General features: G+C 40.4%; 2 protein-coding genes and 1 non-coding gene across 3 annotated transcripts; all 3 read left to right on the forward strand.

Moving 5' to 3' along the window:
- The first annotated feature begins 381 nt into the window (after positions 1 to 381).
- LOC127136903 (uncharacterized) lies at positions 382 to 1,929 on the forward strand. Its single transcript, XM_051063413.1, has one exon. The coding sequence runs from the start codon at positions 382 to 384 to the stop codon at positions 1,927 to 1,929; it is 1,548 nt and encodes a 515-aa protein (XP_050919370.1).
- Positions 1,930 to 9,961: 8,032 nt separating this feature from the next.
- LOC127136904 (DExH-box ATP-dependent RNA helicase DExH9) lies at positions 9,962 to 11,152 on the forward strand. Its single transcript, XM_051063414.1, has 2 exons — positions 9,962 to 10,154; positions 10,205 to 11,152. Exons 1-2 carry the CDS (start codon positions 9,962 to 9,964, stop codon positions 10,735 to 10,737), a joined length of 726 nt encoding a protein of 241 aa, XP_050919371.1. The 3' UTR covers positions 10,738 to 11,152.
- A 7,019-nt stretch (positions 11,153 to 18,171) lies between these two features.
- Positions 18,172 to 18,278, forward strand: LOC127077554 (small nucleolar RNA R71). Its single transcript, XR_007787350.1, has one exon. It is a non-coding gene; the product is annotated as a small nucleolar RNA R71 (small nucleolar RNA).
- Positions 18,279 to 23,670: the final 5,392 nt, after the last annotated feature.

Here is a 23,670-nt window from a genome sequence, read left to right on the forward strand (position 1 = left end):
AAGACAGAGAATGGCTGAACAAGAACAAGAGAGCGCCCGAGTTAGAGCTGAACTAGACGAAATCAAAGGAGGCATGTCCCAGATGCGAGAGATGTTGCAAGCTTTAACCTTCAAGTTTGAGGTTCCACAAGCGACCGTGATTTCAGAGACCACGGGCCCAGTAGTGGAAGTCCCACCTCAGAGGACGTTACCCTCAACCCTTCCTCCATATGGGCTACCCTATGATTTCGTCCCCCGAGCGGAGGTGGTGCACGAAATGGGGCAATCTGTCCAACAAGTTGTGCCATTACCAGTTTACACGACGCACGTCCAGTCATCCATATTGTGGTTCCACCAGCCGCCTATGCTAGGCATGTTCCTCATTATGAAGATCAAAACCACATGTATCAGACTGTTGACTCAACTGTTGCTGGTGACGAAGTAAGGTTTGAGGACTTCAGGGAGGTAAAGGAGAACATGCAGCTCCTTGAGAAGAAGTTCCGAGATCTAGAAGGAGACCACGTCTTTGGATCTGCTGCCAAAGAAATGTGCCTGGTGTCCGGGTTGGTGATTCTAGCCAAATTCAAAACTCCATACTTCGACAAATACAAGGGACATACTTGTCCAAAAAGCCATCTCATCATGTATTACCGCAAAATGGCTGCACACGTGGAGGACAACAAGCTGATGATTCACTGTTTTCAGGACAGCTTGAGTGGGGCTCCTTCCAAGTGGTATTTGAGTCTGGATCAGAATAGGATCAGGTGTTTCCAGGACCTGTCAGACGCGTTTATAAAACATTACAAATATAATATGGATATGGCGCCTGACAGAAGACAGCTGCAGAGCATGTTCCAACATGACAAGGAGTCCTTCAAGGAGTATGCTCAAAGATGGAGGGAACTGGCTTCTCAGGTTGAACCACCTCTTGCTGAGAAAGAATTGGCCGAACTGTTTATCGACACTGTCCAGCCTCAATTCTATGAGAAGATGGTTGGAAGTGCTTCTTTGGGATTCTCCGAGCTTGTTGCTATAGGAGCTCGCATGGAATATGGCGTAAGGAATGGCAAACTGGCGGCTGTAGCTGGAACTTCAAGTGCTAATCCAAAGAAGTTCTCTGGAGGGTTTCCCAGGAAGAAAGAGGGGGAAACAAATGCCGTGACTGCTGGTCAAGGAAGAGTTCCTCCAAGAAGGAGACCACAACAATATCCACCTCAGCAATATGTTCAACAACCAATTCCCTATCAACAACCCATGTATCCCGTCCAGTATGCTCCGCAACCATACGTGGGTTCTGTGACGCCTGCGTTCAATCAACAGCCTGCTCAGGCTTATCAAGCGCCTCCAATCTATCGACCAGCTCCAGTTCAACAACGTGCTGCGGCTCCGCCAGCTTATCAACAAGCACCAGCAGCTCCTGTTTATCAACAACCGAGAGCTCAAGTTCCAAGGCAAAATGCTCAGAACCAGAATAGGAGGCAAGGGGAGAGGGCAACCTTCAATCCAATCCCAATGTCGTACACTGAGCTTTATCCCTCCTTGTTGCAAAAGGGTTTGGTGGTTCCCAGACCTATGGGACCTCCACCTGATTGTCTGCCTCCATGGTACAACCCTAATGCACACTGCCCTTTTCATGAAGGTGCCCCCGGGCATGACTTAGAGGGTTGTTACGCTCTGAAGCATAGGGTTCGGGAATTGATTGAGAGCAAGATCTTGTCTTTTAAGGACATGGGACCGAATGTGAAGAACAATCCCCTTCCTCCCCATGAAAATCCTGGAGTCAACGCCATTGAAGACGCTTCTGTTGGTGTTACGGTTGATAAGGTGGAGGATGTTAAGACTCCTTTGGCAGCATTCCATGCCCGATTGGTGGAAGTTGGCCTGGTTAATGTTGATCATGACAACTGTGAAGAGTGTGCCACACACCCAAGAGGATGTCAGGTGGTATGAGACAATATCCAAAACTTGATGGATGAAGGAGTGCTTCAAATATCCAGTGCTGTGAAGAATGAGGATGTGTTGGTGATTGAACCTTGTTTCAATTTACCTGAACCAGTTGAAATCCCATATTATAGTGGTGGAGTGGTCCCGGTGAACAGTAAGTCGTCGCCTGTCGAGATATGTATGCCCACGCCTTTTCCATACGAGAGCACCAAGGTTGTACCTTGGAAATATGAGATTACCGTTGTAGACAAGGTAGTTAATGGAAGTTCAGATGCTGAAGTGACAGGAGCTGTAAGTGAAGACGTCACCAATATTGCAGGAATGAGCAGAATAACCTGTAGTGGTCGAATCTATACGCCCGAATTCAACATGACTCCTCAAGGGCCGACCAAGGAATCAACAGTTGTAGCTCCCACTAAAGAACCCGAAGTGGTTCAATCTGAAGATGTTGTTGAATTCTTGAAGTTGATCAAGAAAAGTGACTACAAGGTTGTGGACCAGTTGCATAAAACACCATCTAAGATCTTTATCCTGTCCTTGCTACTGAACTCCCAAGCCCATAGGGAGGCTTTGTTGAAGGTGCTTGCTCAAGCTCATGTAACACAAAGCATAACAGTTGACCAATTTGATGGAGTTGTGGCAAATATCACAGCTTGCAATACTTTGAGCTTCAGTGGAGAGGAATTACCTGAGGATGGACAAAATCATAATCGTGCCCTCCATATCTCGGTAAAATGCAAAGATGATGCTTTGGCAAGAGTGTTGGTTGATACTGGATCTTCTCTGAATGTTATGCCAAAGAGAACACTCGCCAAATTATCTTATCAAGGACCAGCTATGAAGCCTAGTGCCTTGGTAGTGAAAGCTTTTGATGGTTCCAGGAGAACAGTGATTGGAGAGGTTGAATTGCCCATATTGATTGGCCCTCATGTATTCCCGATTAATTTCCAAGTCATGGATATTAATTCAGCATATACCTGCTTATTGGGGCGTCCCTGGATTCATGTTGCAGGGGCAGTTACCTCCACCTTACATCAGAAAATGAAGTTTGTAGTGGACAATCAATTAATCATCATTTCTGGAGAGGAGGACTTTGTGGTCAGTCACCTTTCATCCTTCAGATACATTGAGGCTGATGAGGACGCTTTGGAAACTTCTTTCCAAGCTCTTGAAATAGCCAATGCCACTTTTGTGGAAATGAAGGACCCTGTTGGGAAAGCTTGTTCATCTTTCGCGTCTCTGAAAAGCGCAAAGTCTAGTATTGAAGGAGGAAACCCTGAAGGTTGGGGTCAACTTATTGATATTCGTGAGAAGCATGATCGCTTTGGTCTGGGATATGTGCCTTCCGCTGCGAAAGGAGCCCGAGTCCCTACAAAGGACAACACCCGAAGCATCCAGGAAGTATTCCTCAGCACAAGATTCATCCATGGAGATCAAGTCAATGTAATTGAAGATAGCACCGCAAATAAAGATGAGCCATGTTTGGTTTACCGGTGTGAGACAACTTTGAACAACTGGAAGGCGGTTGAGATCCCCAAAATTTTTCCTTTATCAAAGTAATAATTATTGTATTTTTCCTTTCAAATCCTTAGCTCTGCCCAAGGCTAATGGATCATGTTGTATGGGCCCCTTTTTCATTTTCAAATAATCATTATCAATGAATGAAAGGCATTTTCTTAAATTCTTTTTATTCATTTACTTGGCTTTCTCATAAGAAAATGGCAATCTTTTCAAAAACAAAAACAAAATATTTCTTTTTAGCATTTTCTATTTTTACTTTTCTAAAAGAAATCAATCATTCAAACATGCAGAATAAACGATAATCCCGTTGAATCCAATGACTTTACTACCTCTCATAACTTTGACTCCCCTATCTACCAAGCGGAAGAGGAGGGTGAAGAAGATTGTTACATCCCCGACGAACTGGCAAGGCTGCTCGAGCACGAGTCCAAAGCCCTTCAGCCACATGAAGAACCGGTGGAAACAATCAACCTTGGCACAGAGGAAGAGAAGAAAGAAGTCAAAATCGGCACCACTCTTGAAGCAAGCGTCAAAGAGAGATTAGTCAAGCTGCTACAAGAATATGTGGATGTATTTGCGTGGTCATACCAGGATATGCCAGGTCTAGACACCGACATCGTTGAGCACAAGCTCACGCTTTAGCCAGAATGCCCGCCAATAAAACAAAAACTTCGAAGAACAAGATCGGATATGGCTCTGAAGATTCGTGAAGAAGTCAAACGACAATTTGACGCTGGTTTTCTCGCAGTGGCGAAGTACCCACAGTGGGTAGCTAATATTGTACCGGTGCCCAAAAAGGATGGAAAGGTGAGGATGTGTGTTGACTATAGGGATCTGAACAGAGCTAGTCCAAAAGACGATTTCCCCCTACCACACATTGACACTCTGGTAGATAACACTGCAAGATTTGTTGTCTTCTTCTTTATGGACGGTTTTTCGGGATACAATCAAATCAAGATGGCTCCATATGACATGGAGAAGACCACTTTTATTACCCCTTGGGCACGTTTTGCTACAAGGTAATGCCTTTCGGTCTCAAAAATGTTGGGGCAACTTACCAATGAGCTATGGTCACTCTCTTCCATGATATGATGCACAAGGAGATAGAGGTCTATGTTGATGACATGATCGCTAAATCTCAGAATGAAGAAGATCATATGAGCCATCTGAAGAAGCTGTTTGAACACCTCAGAAAGTTTAGATTACGATTAAACCCTGCAAAATGCACATTCAGTGTCCGTTCAGGGAAGTTGCTTGGTTTCATCGTTAGTCAACGAGGAATTGAGGTGGACCCTGACAAGGTCCAAGCTATACAAGAAATGCCTGTTCCATGCACCGAGCGAGAGGTTAGAGGTTTCCTTGGACGTTTGAATTACATCTCAAGGTTTATCTCACATATGACAGCCACGTGTGAGCCTATCTTCAAATTGCTTCGAAAAGATCAAGTTGTTGAATGGAATTCTGATTGTCAAAATGCTTTTGAGAAGATTCATCAATACTTGCAAGAGCCTCCTATTCTGATTCCACCTGTCCCAGGAAAGCCATTAATCATGTATATGACTGTGCTTGAAGGGTCAATGGGATGCGTGCTGGGGCAACACGATGAAACTGGTCGGAAAGAACATGCTATTTACTATCTGAGTAAAAAGTTTACCGATTGTGAAAGTCGATATTCACTTTTGGAGAAAACTTGTTATGCGCTAGCATGGGCCGCTCGTCGTTTAAGGCAGTACATGGTTTGTCATACTACTTTGTTGATCTCGAAGATGGATCCAATAAAGTATATCTTTGAGAAACCTGCCTTGACTGGAAGACTTGCCCGTTGGCAGATGCTTTTGTCAGAGTACGACATCCAGTACGTAACCCAAAAGGCAATCAAGGGAAGTGTGTTAGCAGAGTATCTTGCTCACCAACCAGTTGAAGACTATCAGCCATTGAAGTTTGATTTCCCCGATGAGGATATAATGGTGATAAAGGATTGTGAGACCCCAGGCCCAGATGAAGGACCAAAACCAGGGTCTCGATGGAAGCTCGCGTTCGATGGTTCTTCCAATTATAGTGGTCATGGTGTGGGAGCTGTTTTGATGAATCCAAATGGTGGCTTTACCCCATTCACAACAAGGTTGTGCTTTGATTGTACAAATAATGTCGCTGAATATGAAGCTTGTATCCTTAGTCTTGAAGCTGCAATTGATCTCCGAATCAAGATCCTTGAGGTGTATGGAGATTCACCCTTAGTGATCTATCAAGTCAAATGAGAATGGGAAACTCGCGATGCGAAGCTGATCCCGTATCGCGCTCATGTTGTGAAGATGATATAATACTTCGACAATATCACTTTCCATCACATCCCAAGAGTAGAAAATCAAGTGGCTGACGCTTTGGCAACATTAGCATCAATGTACCAAGTCAGATTCCATAATGAAGCTCCACTTATTCGAATCGAGCGAAGAGATGAGTCTGCTTACTGTCAACTGATTGAAGAAGAAACTGATGGTAAACCATGGTTTCATGACATCAAGCGGTATCTTTTAAGTCAAGAGTATCCAAAAGATGCTACATTGTTGGATAAGAAAACTCTGAGGAGGTTATCGTCCAAATTCTTTTTGAGCAATGATGTGCTTTACAAGAGAAACCATGACATGGTTCTGCTCAGATGCGTGGATAGACACGAAGCAAACATGTTAATCAAGGAAATTCATGAAGGATCCTTTGGGACCCATGCCAATGGACATGCCATGGCGAAGAAGATTTTGAGAGCTGGCTATTACTGGTTGACCATGGAATCTGATTGTTTCAGCTATGCAAGAAAATGTCATAAATGCCAAATTTACGCTGATAAAGTGCATGTACCGCCAACACTACTGAATGTTTTAACATCACCTTGGCCTTTCTCAATGTGGGGCATCGACATGATTGGTGCTATAGAGCCTAAAGCTTCCAATGGTCACCGCTTCATCCTGGTCGCCATCGATTACTTTACTAAATGGGTAGAGGCTGCTTCCTACACCAATGTGACGAGACATGTGGTTGCTCGCTTTATCAAGAAGGAGATTATATGTCGCTATGGAATCCCAAGTAAGATCATCACCGACAACGGTTCAAACTTGAACAATAAGACAATGACAGAATTATGTGAGAGTTTCAAGATTGACCACCATAATTCTTCTCCATACCGTCCAAAGATGAACGGTGTTGTCGAAGCTGCCAATAAAAATATCAAGAAGATCCTGCAAAAGATGGTGAAAACTTATAAGGATTGGCACGAGATGTTACCCTTTGCTTTTCATGGATACCGGACCTCAGTCCGCACTTCAACAGGGGCAACCCCATTCTCCTTAGTATATGGGATGGACGCAGTCCTCCCAATCGAAGTAGAGATACCTTCCACGAGAATATTGATGGAAGCCAAGCTAGATGAAGCTGAATGGATCCAGAATAACTATGATCAACTTAATCTCATTGATGAGAAGCGGATGACCGCTCTATGCCATGGACAATTATACCAGCAACGAATCAAGAAGGCATTTGACAAGAAGGTCCGTCCTTGAAAGTTCAAGGAAGGAGATCTCGTGCTCAAGAAGATCTTGCCAGTACACAAAGATTCATGTGGGAAGTGGACTCCCAACTATGAAGGCCCATACGTTGTAAAGAGAGCATACTTTGGAGGTGCTCTATTTCTCACAACTATGGATGGCGAAAAGCTCATTCACCCTGTGAACTCTGATGCAGTCAAAAGATATTATGCCTGACAAATCCCGGTGGACTGAAAACCCGAAAGGGCGGTCCAGGCAAAAGTTAGGGATAAAAAAAAATTAAAAAAAATGGTAGCTCGCTAAGTTGAAAACCTGAAAGGGCGACTTAGGCAAAAAGGAGCGTCCCGGTGGATTGAAAACCCGAAAGGGCGATCCAGGCAAAAATTAGGGACAAAAGGCGTAGACTGCATTGGTTCGTCACTTATCAACACAGAAGAGCTAAAAATGGAAGATCAATCTAGTTACTCCCTTCAGAAGCGAGGTCTCGTGGAGTCATTGTTATTAGGGATAGTAGTAGTCATTGTGATTCAATGTAAACCTTTCCCTATTGCCATTTTCAAATTTGTAACATTCCATGGAGCTACACCATTTGTGTGCTACCATTCTTGAATAAATACAAGTTTGCCCATCAAATTCTATCATTTGCTGTTTTTCTCTGATTTTCTTTGTTATGCAAAATGTTATTTTTTTGTTAATAATGAAATTTTGAACTCAAAAAAGAATTTTTCAACATATTGAGAAACACAATTTTTGCTTTGACATGTGGAAACATTAAAAGGAAATCTTTCGTCTTTTCCCGCAAGTCTCAAGTTGCAAGACTCCCCTTGGATGATCAACATCTATCTCTAGAGAGCACAAATTTATCATTCTCTGGAAGGATTATTGGGCTAGTTGTAACTGTTCAGCTTGATAGATCCTCCTTTGATGCATTTACTCACTCCTTTGGTTGAGTTATTGGTGTTGAAGATTCAGTACCTCCATAAAGCTTTCCCTAATGTTCAGTCTGTATATTGTCAGCATTTGCATTTCATGATCATGCATATAAGCAAAATCCAAATCATGCATAGCCGAAATGTACTTCGTGCTCATTTTGCATTGACCTAGGTCTTGTAGTTGATCCTATATCCTTTGGCCTCTAATTCTAGTTTGTCTTTGGTGCCCTTAAACCAACATCCGGTTTTCGCAGTCATTTTCAAAGTCCAATTGTTGTTGGCAAACCCCGTTAAAAGTTGGTTGCAATCCATTGCTTACGGTCAAAGTCCAATTGTTATTGGCACGTACAGAGAGTTTGAATACCTTATCTTTCCTGATGGTTCCGTGAAAGTCATGTATGACTCACCATCTTGAGGAGTTCCTAGAAGCTTGGAGGTTTTGTTTGATTTCTCTGTAAAGAATCATCGTAGCCTTTTGCGTGGATGATCTACTTATAAGAAGACTTCCGTTTATCTTTGTTTTGCATAAATTCCCTGTTAGGAATCTCCAAAATCTGTGATTGGATGAATTTCTTGTGAGAAATCTCCAGAACTATCAGATGTATTCTAAAGTGTCAGGTCATGTATGAACCTATTGATGAAACTTGCTTTGTATGTTTTCCAATATTCTCAGGTCATGTATGAACATATTGGTAAAAACCCCTTTGATTGTTTCCAAGTGATGTCAGGTCATGTATGAACCTGTTAATCGAAATTCTTTGAATAGTCAAGTGTTGTCAGGTCATGTATGAACCTGTTGTCGAAAATTCTTTGGATGTTCCAGCATTGTCAGGTCATGTATGAACCCGTTGCTGTTGAGCTTTTATTCCAATATTCCCAGGTCATGTCTGAACCTGTTTTTGAAGAATCTTTTTCTTTAATTATTCCAGTGTTGTCAGGTCATGTATGAACCTGTTGCTGAACCTTTTATTCTAGTGCTGTCAGGTCATGTATGAACCTGTTGTTGAACCTTTTGTTCCAATGTTGTCAAGTCATGTATGAACTTGTTGTGGAAATTCTCTCAAAATGTTCAAGTTTGTCATCAGGTCATGTAGGAACCTGTTGATATACTCTTTTTGAATTTTTCTGAGTTTGTTAGTTCATGTTTGAACCTGCTGTCAGAACATCTTGATATTCTCCAGCATTGTCAGGTCATGTATGAACCTGCTGTTGAGCTTTCATTCCAGTATTACCAGGTCATGTATGAACCTGTTTTGAAGAATCTTTTTCTATGATTGTTTCAGTGTTATCAGGTCATGTATGAACCTGTTGTAGAAATTTTTCTTGTTCGGGTTTAGTAAGTCATGTGTGAACTTACTACCGAAATCTCCTGTATTCTAAGTGTCGCTCATCGAATTTCACTTTGAGTACTCTCTAGTGCGTGTCTGATTCTCCAGCAGGATTGTTTTCCCCAGCGAGTTGGTTTTTACCATTTGTCTGTCTCCCATTGGACCATCAGTGTTCCCCACAGATCGGTCTATCCAGTAGCATCTCATGTTAAGGATCCACTGTGTCCCTAACAGATAAATTCAAAAAAATAAAGAATCATGCATCCATGCATATCATATCATGTCATAGCATTTTCATTTTTTTTTCAGGATCAAAATCTGGGTCTCCATGGTATTTAACCATCCCCCACTGCGATCCGATGAAAAGTGTCGTGTCATTTTCCTTTGGTGGAGGATGTTTAAATAGGGGCAACTGTCATACCCCGATTTTGGCCCTGAAAATTTTCCCCCCATCAATCACTCGTTTGCATTCTTTCTTCATTCACCTTCATATCCTTCATTCATGTTCATGTTTACTATTTCATATTTTTTACGTTTTTCACATTCCAAATCTACATTCATATTTTCTTCATTCACATTGAAAAAAATTCCATTCATATTCAAGAATTTCCACATACTCATTCATAGTTCGATTCCTTCGTTCATTCATTCAATCATAATCATCAATGTACATGGAATATGAATAACTTATAATAAAAAAAACATCTCATCACATGAATACATGAAGTTTCTAAGATGCAAAGAGAGATCCTTGTCTTGCTACAAGAAACACCAATTTTCATTCATTGCAAATCATAGATTATCCAAAAAATACATAATTTACAAAGAGCAGCACGTAGCATTATCTGATCACGTGAAATTCACAACTGAGTCCTTTATCGGCCTTGATGTTGTGAACTATATTCAGCTTATCGGTCCTGAATATGAACTCTTGAAGAAGAAGTATCTGGATGAATCTTCTGAGCGAAAACGACTTCACAAGTGCAATACGATTGCCTTCACGACGTTTCATATCCACATGGCTACGTTCACGCTTCATCTTCTACTACTTCTGATTCATCTCAACCCAAAGAACCTGCTAAGAAGTTCCCGTTTACACTTGATCCCTTTCAATCTCAAGCTATTAGTTGTCTTGAAAATTCTGAATCCGTTATGGTATCTGCACATACATCTGCTGGGAAAACTGTTGTGGCTTTATATGCAATTGCTATGTCGCTTCGAGATGGTCAACGTGTTATCTACACTTCTCCTATCAAGGCATTTAGTAACCAGAAGTATAGAGAATTTAAAGAAGAGTTTTCTGATGTTGGTTTGATGACTGGTGATGTTACCATTGATCCCAATGCTTCTTGCTTGGTGATGACTACTGAAATCTGGCGAAGTATGGAATACAAAGGGTCTGCTACTGTCCCTAATGCCAAGGAATTTGCTGATTGGGTGGCAAAGGTGCACCAACAGCCTTGTCATTTTGTTTATACAGATTACCGACCAAACTAATGTCTTTGTTTATATTGGGATATGCTCCATAATTGGATCATTGACTGTCATGATTGTAAAAGCGATTGGCATAGCCATTAAACTTACATTCGATGGTTCAAATCAAAATATTTACTTTCAAACATGGATTTTTACAATGGTCGGCATTTCCTGCAGCATTACTAGTTTAAATCACCTTAATATGGCATTGGATACTTTGAACACAACAGTGGTTTCTCCAATCTATTATGCACTGTTCACTTTGTTTACAATATTAGCCGGTGCAATCATGTTTAAGGATTATTCAGGACAAAGTATGAGCAGTATTGCATCAGAGCTATGTGGTTTCATCACTGTTTTATCTGGAACAACTGTATTGCACTGCACTAGAATACCAGATCCTCCCGTCAGTACCGATGTGTACAGTCCCCTGTCACCAAAACTTTATCAGCATTATAAACATAATGAAGAACAGTTTTGGAGAATACAACAACAACACAAAAATCAAATGCAAAACCTGTTTGATAAAGGCCTCTATTCCGTGTTTCTATTGAAGGATCAAGAATGGAATCTTTGGTGTCGGACTGTCGTGGTCAGTTGGAACAGGTAACTCCGTGGCAGTGGTCGAGTTGCGACGGAGATGATGCAAGGCGATCAAGGCTGCTGGATAATACACACAAGCGTTCTTCCTGTGTCTATTGTGTTCCTTCACTCCCACTAGCATATCAACAGAGCATGTAATACCGTCAAAAGTGACGGAATACGGTTCAAATGGAAGAACCGTTCCTTCCTTCTTTCCATGGTTGGACTATGCAACAAAATATCCTCTTTCTGAACTCTTTAAAGCAAGACCACCTTTATGGAACACGGCGTTGCAAAGCGAGTCTTTTGATGATGACGAGTTTGAACACTTTGAAGATGTTATAAAAGAGACTGATAAAGAACCTGTAACCGTATCAGATAAAAGTGATGAACCTGTAACTGCATCTGATAAAAAAGGGTGATGAAACTGTACCTACTGTTTGGAACTCGTCATCAGTTGTAACTACTGTTGGAGGTAAAGGTGCCATCAAGGAATCCAGAATTTTTTTTTGTCTCAAAAGAGGAACTCTTGTTCCATACTTTCCTTTACCAGTGACTGCATATCTTATGCAAGAGGACCACTCAGGAACTGATTCAACAGATGGTGCTAAAATTCTTCAACTGTGGCATCAACCATCTTTCCCATGCTCCTGATAGACCGTCAACATCAGAATGTAACACACTTGCCAATGCTTCAGCCGCCGTCACCCACGTTCAGGTTGAAGTATTTATTGCTACGGTACCACCTGAAACCAATGAAGAAGCACAAGTTTAAAATTCAAAATTCATAAAAAGCAAGTTTGCTACATACAATATAACCATTGTTCGCATACCATTGTCGACTTAGAAATGCCGTCTTGCAACATTACCTTGTAAAACTATTCACAAGTTTATGACCGGCATTAAGTATCAAACGGAATCCAAAACTTTGCGACCACTGTGTCCCAAGGCCTGGAATGTGCAGGTAATTTTACCGCTAGTGAGGATGGTATACCTGAACATGATAAAAAATCTCACAAGCAAACAGCATCAGATGGTATATCTTCAAAGTGTTGTCAAAAGTCAAGGAAACCGAACCTAAGAAAGATTCCAAACCACGAAACCTTGTTTCCCATCCTACTTACGAAGAGATGATTAAGGATGCAATAGTGTCGTTGAAGGAGAAGAACGGTTCGAGCCAATACGCGATTGTGAAATTCATTAAAGAGAAACAGAAACAGCTTCCTGGAAACTTCAAGAAGCTATTGCTCCAAAATTTGAAGAAGAATGTTGCTTTTGGAAAGCTTGCTAAGGTTAAAGGTTCGTTCAAGCTTTCTGCAGCAGCTAAGAAGCCCGCAGTTGCCAAGCCAAAGTCAAAACCAGGTTAATGCTAACATGATACCAACAGAATGGGCGACATTGCAGAGATGCATTATCAGGCTCATGTTGTGAAGCAAACCGTCACGCTTATGGCAGCTCACCAAACTGCGCCATGACACAAGACCCTACACAACATCAAACAACACGGTCATGAACTAATACAATCCCATTCCAATATTTCAAATAGCACATATCCCATTCTTGTTCAAGTGTGTCGAGTAAACTTGTAAGTAGTGGTTAATTTCTTACCAAGCAGTAAAAGGGTAAATGAAGAGTAGAGAAGGGGGGACCACCAACTGGGGATGAGGACAAAATTTCCCCAACACCCTTCGTACGAGAGCCTCCGCTGCACATTAGAGGAAAGAGATTAGTGGCATATAAAAGAAGAACCACTATTCACATAAACCCTAGAGGGGCGCGTCCACTATTCACAAAAAACCTATAGGAGAGCGCTACTGTTCAAGAAAAAATTAAAAGAAAACCCTAGAAAATAAGTTCTCGATGGAAAGAAGGCAAAACGGCGGAAGATTAACAAGACCTTTATCCAAGGGTAGCACGCGAGCAAGCTCACACAGACGACGTTACCTTCCCTTCGACCGTGTGATCTCGTCGTAACAGGTAAACCTTCCTTCTCAAATCATGCTGTTTGCTTTGTTTATTCGATCCCGACCAGTAGCAATTCGGTCTAGTCCCTAGGATGAGAAAAGGGTCGGTGTTTATGTTCATCGCGATTTGTTTCGAGCAGCAGACTCATCATCTTTGTTTGTGGCGTGGTCGATTTTGTTTGATTTTCATTTACTAGAGAGAAAATTGCTTTGGGAAGAAGGTCGTTTGGTTTGACGTTGTTATTCTCATTTTCTCGTTTTATTTTTATGAGCTGGGATTACTTAATGACGGGTATTATGGCTTTGGGTCAGTCTCTTTTCTATCCAAAGGTCCTGACTTTTCGTTTAAGTGTGCCTCATTAGTTACTGGTTGTTGGGACTTTCTCTTGAGAAAACCGAAGCATGTAGGGCAGCTAGGTATTTGCTCACCGTTTGAGTTTCTGCTTTTTTTGGTTTGTTGGTTTATGCTTTGAAGGTCCTCTAACCTGAATCCAGTTGGTTTGTTTGGGTTCAGTTTGTCTGTTGGGCTTGGGCTCCAACCTTTGGGAGATCCCTTTATGCTTGTTTTCCTTTTCGAACTTCCAGCACTCATCTATTCACGGTTGTCTCAATCTCATAGCCAGTGACTTATGGCTGAGTGGTTGGAGTGCTGACTGGTTTCCCTCTGATCTTGAGTTCGAAACCACTATGCTCCACTTTTTTTTATTTTATAAAAAAGTAAATATATTTTTCTTTCCTTTTATTTTTTTTAATTCTTTGTTTCTTATATTTTTGATTTGTTGAAGGTTTGAGTAATCGCTCATCATTTTGTGTAATTCACTTGTTAAATATTTGGTTATGTTTTTTTATATTTATTTCTGACATTTTTATGTCTCATTATTTGGTTGTTCGAGCCCAATTCATTTGTCTCATTATTTTGAATTTTCAAATCCATGCACTCGTAAGTCGATTGCTTTTAAGCATCGCCGTCAACCTCACATGGCTTACTCTTGGGCCTTCTTACAATGAGCTTTGAAGCAATACCAACTTAATTTTCAATAATTTCAAACATTTGAACATTAATCTTTTTTTATTTAATTTCAAACCATTTTCATAAAATTGGAAGAAAAAGATTATCCTGGAGGGAATATCCGGTTATAATCCCGAATATTAGGCTCAAGCTGTAAGAGCTTGCAAGCCATAAATATTCGTCTTCCCTTCTACACTCTAATATTCAAATCGTTTTCTAAATAAAACATGAAGAAAAAGATTATCCTGGAGGGAATATCCAGTTATAATCCCGAATATTAGGCTCAAGCTGTAAGAGCTTGCAAGCCATAAATATTCGTCTTCCCTCCAAAACATTCGAATCATTTTCTTAATAAAATTGGAAAGAAACAGACTGCCTGGGTGGAATGTCCAGACGTAGTCCCGAGTACTAGACCCAAGCTGTAAGAGCTTGCAAGTCACAAGTATTCGTCTTTCAAACTCCAAAAATACTTAATTCCTATCTTAACCTCTTTCAATAAAGATGGAAATGGAACATGGTGTATACCGTGCACTCATGAGATTAAGATTCGAGGCGGATGCCTCGCCTATCTTAACTCTCGCCATCGTTTAAAATTGTCAATGTGGTTTTTTCAAACCCTTTCTCAATCAAACCTAAAAATACTTAATCTCTATTAAATACTTTTGCCAATGAAGATGGAAATGGAACATGGTGTATACCGTGCACTCCTGAGGCTAGGATTCGAGATGTATATCTCGCTCATCCAAGTTCTCGCCATTACTCAAAAATACATCCAACCAATCAAACTCTTTCTCGCCGCCGTGCGATTAATCAAAAACCTTTTTATAAATGAAAGATATATTGTCTTAAGGTGATGCAAAACAATGTTTCGGCCACGATTGTTGAGTAGAGATAAATGACGCTTTTCCGAATGTAGATTTATAAATCCGTTCGATGTGTGGTATGCGTCTACTCCTCATCTATTTTGGGTAAAATAATGTTTTCGTCAATTAATACAATATAGCTTTCGCTAAAATCGACCAACAAACAAACATTTTTCTACCCAGAACTACGTAAGCCTTGATTTCTCTATTGAGATACGTAGGAGCAGGATTTGTAAATCTTGTCAGGCCCACTAATAAAAAACTTAGGTTTAGTCCTTCGTCAAAAAAAATCCAAAAACATTCTCCTATCTTCTATTCTTTCTTTCCCACTTAATAACCTGAAAATCCTAACATTTCAAACTAACATTAACGCGCACAATTGACCTAATGGTTCCCGTTGAGTACAACGGACGTGAGGGGTGCTAATACCTTCCCCTTGCGTAATCGACTCCCGAACCCTGATCTGGTTGTGACGACCAATAATCATTGTCGTTCTTTGTCTTGGGTTTTATCGATATTTCCCCTTTCCTTTTTAGGAATAAATAAAGTTCGGTGGCGACTCTATTCAGTCCATCATTGCGAGCGCGCGATTGTATTTCGCTAGGTCGTATTCCCACATTTTTTCTATGAGGTACGACATATGGGTATTTGGAAAAATCCAGAATATCCATCAAGATAACAAAAGTAAGAGTGTCTGGCAAGACGCTCAAGCATTTGATCTATGAATGGAAGGGGGAAATGGTCTTTCCTAGTTGCCTTATTGAGCTTCCTATAATCTATGCACATACGCCATCCACCTTCTATACGTTTAGCTACATGCTCGCCCTTCTCGTTCTACACAACTGTGATGCCTCCCTTTTTGGGTACCATATGTACAGGACTTACCCATCTACTATCAGAGATTTGATAGATTATACCAGCCTCTAGCAATTTAAGGATTTCCTTCTTTACCACCTCGCTTATCACAAGGTTGATTCTTCTCTGATGTTCCCTGGAAGGTTTTGAATCCTCCTCTAGTGAGATCCTGTGCATACCCACAGATGGGCTTATACCTTTTAAATCAGAGATGTTGTACCCTAAGGAAGAGGGGTATCTTCTTAAAACATTCAAGAGTATATTCGTCTCGTCTTGGTTTAAGGTGGCACTAACTATTACTGGGCGGTTCATTTCTTTATGCAAAAACTCATAACTTAGGCTCTTGGGTAGTTCCTTAAGTTCTTGAGCTGGTTTTTGAGAATTTGGTGAAAGGTCTGGAGTAAGATCTAAACATTCGTTAGTGTGAGGTTTCGTTTCCTCTAGCTCGTCATCCTTGTCATTCGGGTTTGAAAATGGTTTGATCACGGGTTCTCCTTGATCAAATTCTCTTATGCACTCATCTGTGATATCGATCGCATAACATGCGTCCCCTAGGATTGGTGCCATCAGGAATTTTGAAAGAATGAACTCGATCTTTTCATCCCCTACTTCAAAGGTTAATTTTCCTCTTTTAACATCTATTACAGCTCTGGTTGTTGATAAGAATGGTCTACCTAAAAGGATAGGGATATCTTCGTCTTCTTTGATATCCATGACCACAAAGTCTGTTGGGATATAAAGTTGACCGATCCTAACTGGGATGTCTTCTAAAATGCCTACAGGATACTTAACAGACCTATCGGCTAATTGGAGAGACATCTTAGTTGGTTGTAATTATCCTAAGTTTAACCTTTTACATACAACTAAGAGCATTAAACTCACACTAGCGCCTAAGTCTAGGAAAGCTTTGTCGATCACATGACTCCCTAAAATGCAAGGTATAGAAAAACTACCGGGGTCTTTCTCCTTCTTAGCGAGTTTATCCTCAGAAATAAAGTTGCATTCCAAGGGTTTGGGATCGTCAAGCCTACGCTTGTTGGTTAAGATGTCTTTGAGAAATTTGGCGTAAGACGAAATTTGGGTGATAGCTTCGGTGAAAGGAATCTCTACATGAAGCTTCTCTATTACTTTTATAAAGTTTTGGTATTGGTTTTTAATTTTGGTTTGTTTAAGTCTTTGCGGATATGGGATTGGTGGTTTGTACGGGGGTGGTGGTTTGTCAGTTTTATCCTTGGCTTCTCCTTCCTAGTCGGTTTGTTTATCGGGTTCCACCGGTTCCTCTTCTTGGTTGGTAGGTATATTTTCTTTAAGAGTTTTGGACTCGCTCATTGCTTGGTTATGAGGCCCTTCATAAGCGGTCCCACTTCGTAACGAGATAACGTTAGCTTGACCTCGAGGGTTTGGTTGAGGTTGTCCAGGGAATTGTCCTCCAGGTGTAGTTTGTGGGGCTTGGTTTTGTGCTACCTGTGAGATCTGGGTTTCAAGCATCTTGTTGTGAGTGATTATCTGATCAACCTTGGTTCCTAATTGCGTTATCAGTTCGTTTACGTGAATGTTCTGGTTTAGGAATTCTTTATTTTGCCGAGTCTGGCCCGATATAAATCTCTCCATGATCTTCTCAAGGTTAGACTTCTGAGGCACAACTTGCATAGGTTGATTTAGTTTTTGGGCTTGATAACCTTGTGGTCTCTGAGGTGCATGATTTTGGATAGGGTTCTGGTTTTTGTTGGAAAAATTTGGATGATTCTTCCATCCAGGGTTGTAAGTGTTTGAAGATGGGTTACCTTGAGCGTAATTCACTTGGTCGGTGTTCAGGACATTTAAAAGGTTACACTCCACCGATTCGTGTCCTTTAGATCCACAAAGCTCGCACTCTCTGTGGACTACTACTACGGTGTGAGTGTTTGTAGACATATGTTCTATCTTAAGGTCTAAAGCGTCCATTTTCGCCTGCATCATGTCTAGAGAGCTTACCTACTGTATTCCACCTTGGGTCTCCTTTTTCTCTATTGATGCTCGTTCAGTTCCCCATTGGTAATGGTTTTGGGCCATATCCTCAATTAGGTCACAAGCTTCAGGGTAAGGTTTGTTCATCAGCACGTCACCTGTGGCAATGTCGATGCTCATCTTGGTGTTATAATTGAGTCCATTGTAAAAGGTATGGACGATCAACCATTGTTCTAGGCCATGGTGTAGGTAGACTCTTAATAGCTCTTTATATCTCTCCCAAGCTTCAAAAAGTGATTCTCCTTGGTTTTGAGTAAATCTACTTATTTGGTTTCGAAGAACATCAGTCTTACTAGGGGGAAATATCTAGCAAGGAATACTCTTCTAAGGTCTTCCCAGGTAGTTATTGAATTAGCTGGAAGTGAATCTAACCATGAACGTGCTTTATCCCTAAGGGAGAAAGGAAATAATCTTAAACGGATCGCATCAGGTGAAGCATCGTTAGATTTAAAGGTGTCCACCAGTTGGATAAAAACTTTTAAATGTTGATTTGGGTTCTTAGTAGCGAGACCCACAAATTGGTTATGTTGCACTAATTGCAACAAAGACGGTTTTAGTTCGAAATTGTTGGCAAGAATAAGGGGGTTTACTACACTAGAACTAGGTTCCTCGTCAGAGGGTTGGGAAAATTCCTTAAGAGGTCTCCGGTCGCGATTCTCGGCCATAACTTTCTTAATTCGGATGAGTAAGAGGCGTGTACGAGTGTAACGTTTGGGTTCCGCTAAAGGATCTACTAAATTTCCGGTACTACGGGTTCTTCGCATTTACCGGCTAATAATGCCTTAGTCTAGACGGTGTAACAACAGGGTACGAAATTTGACGAAGTTGGTCCCTGGCAACGGCGCCAAAAACTTGATTGGTGAATTTGCAAGTGCACGAATCGCGTCAAAGTAATATAAAAGAATATCGATCCCACAGAGACCAAATCATCAATCTATTGATTACTATCGTTACAATGTTTATCTAAGGCGGTATAAAAGAGATATTGATGTTGCAAAATAACGGTAAATAATAAATGCAGGTAAAGACAGGTTTGAATGTATATCACGTCAGTTAAGTGATGTTTCGATTGTCTAAATAGAACTACTTATGAGGCAATATTTTATACTCTTGAAAAGAATCCATTTAACAGGAATTGTCGCTTTCGCGTATTCAGAACCGAGTTTACCCTTAAATTAAGGCCTTTTATTGTCACTTATAAAAGGTGCGCAGAACGCTAAAGTAATAAACTTATTTTTAAGAAATAAGACTCATAAACTTAGTTGAAAAGTGATTTTGATTTGGAAAGTTTTACCCAAGGAGTTTTCTGATTTTAAATCTATCAACGCGTTCGAAAACAGTTTCAAAAATAGTTTTTACTTAAAGTGATAAAAATTCCTAGTTAACCAAGCCAGGGTTCTTTCGCACTCCTTGAATAGTTAAAACTAACCAAGTTTGTTTCAAAAAACTCAAGTTAAAAATCAAAACAGCCTTTAAAGTATTTCTACAGATTCAATATGTGAAACATCTCTTTAACCGTGATCCTTACATTCTAACCTTTAAAAGACTTAGCCAGACATGGCAATTACAACAAACACAACGAGATTGATCATGATGAAAAGTTGTTTTAGAATGTGAGGCGTAAGGGACAAGTAAAGCGTGTAAAAATAAAGCGTGGACAGAAAGTAAATAAAAATAAAGCGAGACGGAAAATAAATGAAGTAAAGCGAGACAGAAAATAAATAAAGTAAAGCGAGACGGAAAATAAATAAAGTAAAGCGTAGACAGAAAGTAAATAAAGTAAAGCGTATACAGAAAGTAAATAAAGTAAAGTGAGACAAGTAAATAAATAAAATAAAACGATAAAATAAGAACCTGCTCCAAACGGAGGCTTTAAATCTGGTACAAGGAAAATAAACCTCCGACTCTGAAGATAAAGACGACAACAACTCGAAGTGACCCAACTCAATCTCACTAAGGTGCGATAACCCCCCGATGTGACGGATTACTGCTTTACACATGATAAATATAGTCTTAGTGTTGTAAACTAAGTTGGATGATTTGAAAATGAAATGGAACGAACTATTTATAGAGGATTTCAGCAGCTTGCAAAGACCATGGTGCCCTCCAACATCTCCTTAGTGGGAACGTGGAATACAAAGGTGGCGCCCGCCATGTGTGTAAATGGGAAAGATCATGGGAATATGGCGGTTACCTCCTGGTTGAGGGCTGATGAGTCATGGATTCTCCTATGGCGGCCGCCATGTGCAACGACATGTGTACAATATTCGCCAAAAAACCCTAATTTTAGGTCTTTTTGCTCCGTTTCTTCTAAAAGGGTCTGAAAGAGCTAAATATCTGAAAACAATATAAAAGAGAGCATAATACAAACAAAATGATAATAAAGTCCTAATAAACATGTGAAATCCGAGTCAAAAATATGGTGTAATTCAGTGTGATCAACAAACAATATAGCAAAGTATGAGGCGTGGATCCTAGGCATCGAAGCAGCAATTGACCTCCGAATCAGAATCCTCGAAGTATGTGCAGACTCAGCCTCAGTGATATACCAAGTCAAGGGCGAATGGGAAACCCATGATACCAAGTTGATCCCATATCATGCCTATGTCATGGAGCTAATAAAATACTTTGACGAAATAACTTTTCGTCATATCCCGAGGACTGAGAATCAAATAGCTGATGCTTTGGCTATGTTGGCTTCAATGTAACAAGTTAGATTCCATAATGAAGCGCTTCTCATTCAGATAGAGCAGAAAGTTGAGCCTGCCTACTGCCAGTCGGTTAAAGAGGAAGCCGATGGTAAACCTTGGTTTCACGACATCAAATGCTTTTTGTAAAACCAAGAATATCCAATAGATGCAACAACCCTTGACAAGAAAACATTGAGGAAGTTAGCATCCAAATTCTTCTTAAGCAATGGTGTGTTATACAAGAGAAACCACGACATGATTCTGCTCAGATGCGTGGATGGACATGAAGCGGACCTGTTGATCGAGGAGATTCATGAAAGATCCTTTGGAACTCATGCTAATGGGCATGCCATGGCCAAGAAGATTTTGAGAGCTGGTTATTATTGGTTGACCATGGAATCCGACTACTTCAATTATGCTAGAAAATGTCATAAATGCCAAATCTATGCCGATAAGGTACACGTGCCTCCGACCCTTCTAAATGTTTTGACGCCACCTTGGCCTTTCTCAATGTGGGGCATCGATATGATTGGCGCCATCGAGCCTAAAGCTTACAATGGTCACCGCTTCATCCTGGTTGTCATTGATTACTTTACCAAATGGGTAGAAGCCTCCTCTTATGCTAATGTGACAAAACAAGTGGTTGCACTGTTCCTCAAGAAAGAGATTATTTTCCGTTACGGAGTTCCAAGCCGGATCATTATAGATAATGGGACGAATCTGAACAATAAGACCATGAAATAACTATGCGGAAGCTTCAAGATTGAGCACCATAACTCTTCACCATATCATCCAGAGATGAATGGTGTTGTTGAAGCCGCTAGTAAAAACATCAAGAAGATCCTGCAGAAAATGGTGAAAACCTATAAGGATTGGCATGAAATGCTACCCTTTGCACTGCATGGATACCGGACTTCTGTCCGCACTTCAATAGGGGCAACCTCATTCTCTTTGGTATATGGGATAGAAGCGGTTCTCCCAATTGAAGTGGAGATACCTTCAATGAGAATCTTGATGGAGACCAAGCTAGAAGAGGCTGAATGGATTCAAAACAGATTTGATCAGTTAAACCTCATAGATGAGAAGCAAATGACTTCTTTGTGCCATGGGCAGTTATACCAGAAACGGCTCAAGAGGGCTTTTGACAAGAAAGTACGTGTTCGGGAATTCAGAGAAGGAGACCTCATGCTCAAGAAGATCTTGCCACTACACAAGGACTCACGTGGGAAGTGGACTCCCAATTATGAAGGCCCATATGTTGTGAAGAAAGCCTTCTCCGGAGGTGCCTTAATTCTCACAACTATGGATGATGAAGAGCTCTCACACCCCGTGAATTCTGATGCAGTTAAAAAATACTATGCCTAATAAAAACCCGCTAAGTCGAAAACCTAAAAGGGCGATTTAGGCAAAAAAATGGTATCCCGATGGATCAAAAACCCTAAGGGGCGATCCAAGCAGAAGTTAGGGATGAATGAAAAATGATAGCTCGCTAAGTTGAAAACCTGAAAGGGCAACTTAGGCAAAAAAAAAGAGCGTCCCGGTGGATTGAAAACTCGAAAGGGCGATCCAGGCAAAAGTTAGGGGCAAAAAGCATAAACTGCATCAGTTGTTACTGATTGACACAGAAGAATCTGAAGCGGAAGAACAATCCAGTTACTCCCCTTAGAAGCAAGGTTTTGGGGAATCATATCTATTAGGGATGTTAGTGGTCACTAAATTCAACGTAAACCTTTCCTTATTGCCATTTTCAAAATTGTAACATTCCATGGAGCTATGCCATTTGTGTGTTACCATCCTTGAATAAAATACAAGTTTTGCCTATCAATCATTGTTTATTGTGTTCTTCTATGTTTTTCTTTGTTATGCAAAGTGTCATTTATTTGTTAATAATGAAAATTTGAAACTTGAAAAGAATTTGAAATTTAGTGAAAGGAACAAAATTACTTTGATATAAGTGAAAATCAAGAGAAAATCATTTGTTTTTCCGAAAGTCTCAAGATTGCATAAATACTCCTGGATAACCAACAAAAATCTCCATGGAACACAACTTATTAATCCTCTGGAAGGATGGCCCTTTGGTTATTTATAACTATCAATCTTGATAGATTCTCCTATAGATGCGCCTATTACTTGTACGGGTTTGAGTTATTGGTGTTGAGGAATCAGAATCTCTATAAACAATCCCTACAAACTACCAGACTACCTATTGTCAGCATTGCATATCATGATCATTCATATATCATGCCTAAAACAAACAAAATTATATTATGCATGGTTCAAAATGTACTTTGTACTCATTTGTGTTGCCCATTCGGTCTCGTCGTTGATTGTTATCCCTTGACCCAAAGACCATTTGTCGCTAGCACTCCATCCAAAGTCCAATCATCATTGGCATCCTGTAAGGTCCAATTGTCACTGATGTTATCTCCAATCCGATTGTCATTAGTATGTCAAGTTTAGTTGTCACTAATATCTTATCAGAAATCTAATGGTTATTTGGTACCCTTAAAATATAGTTGTCACTAGTATCGTTTCAAGAGTTCAATTGTCATTGGCATCTCCAAAATTCAGTTGTTACTGGCATTATCATCAAAAACCCAGTGGTTACTGGTATCTTTTCAAAATCTCATGGTCATTGGAGTTTATTTAGAGTCCAGTAGTAACTGGCACTTTGGTAAAAAAAATCAATTATTGTTGGTTTTCTCTAAAAAGTCCAGTTATAACTGGCACTCCGTTTGAAAATCTAATCGTAATTGGTATTTGAAGTTTGGTTGTTGCCAACATCATTTAAAGTTCAATTGAAGTTGTCACCAATCCGTTAGAAGCTAGTTGTAATCCATTGCTTACGGTCCAAGTCCAATTGCCGGCATATACAGAGAGTTTGATTACCCTGTTTTTCCTGATGGTTCCTAGAAAGTCACAAGTGACTCTTCATTTTAAGGAATTCCCAGAAGCTTGGATGTTATTCTTGTTGAAAAACTCCA

Source organism: Lathyrus oleraceus, chromosome 4 (assembly GCF_024323335.1).
Source record: "Lathyrus oleraceus cultivar Zhongwan6 chromosome 4, CAAS_Psat_ZW6_1.0, whole genome shotgun sequence".
In the NCBI taxonomy this organism is placed as follows: domain Eukaryota; kingdom Viridiplantae; phylum Streptophyta; class Magnoliopsida; order Fabales; family Fabaceae; genus Lathyrus; species Lathyrus oleraceus.

Excerpts from the sequence above, each read along its gene's own strand:
- LOC127136903 (XM_051063413.1), top strand. The coding sequence starts at position 382 with ATGTATCAGACTGTTGACTCAACTGTTGCTGGTGACGAAGTAAGGTTT.
- LOC127136904 (XM_051063414.1), top strand. The coding sequence starts at position 9,962 with ATGAAGTTTCTAAGATGCAAAGAGAGATCCTTGTCTTGCTACAAGAAA. Across the intron at positions 10,155-10,204 it reads GAACTATATTCAGCTTATCG|CGAAAACGACTTCACAAGTG; the intron begins GTCCTGAATATG and ends GAATCTTCTGAG.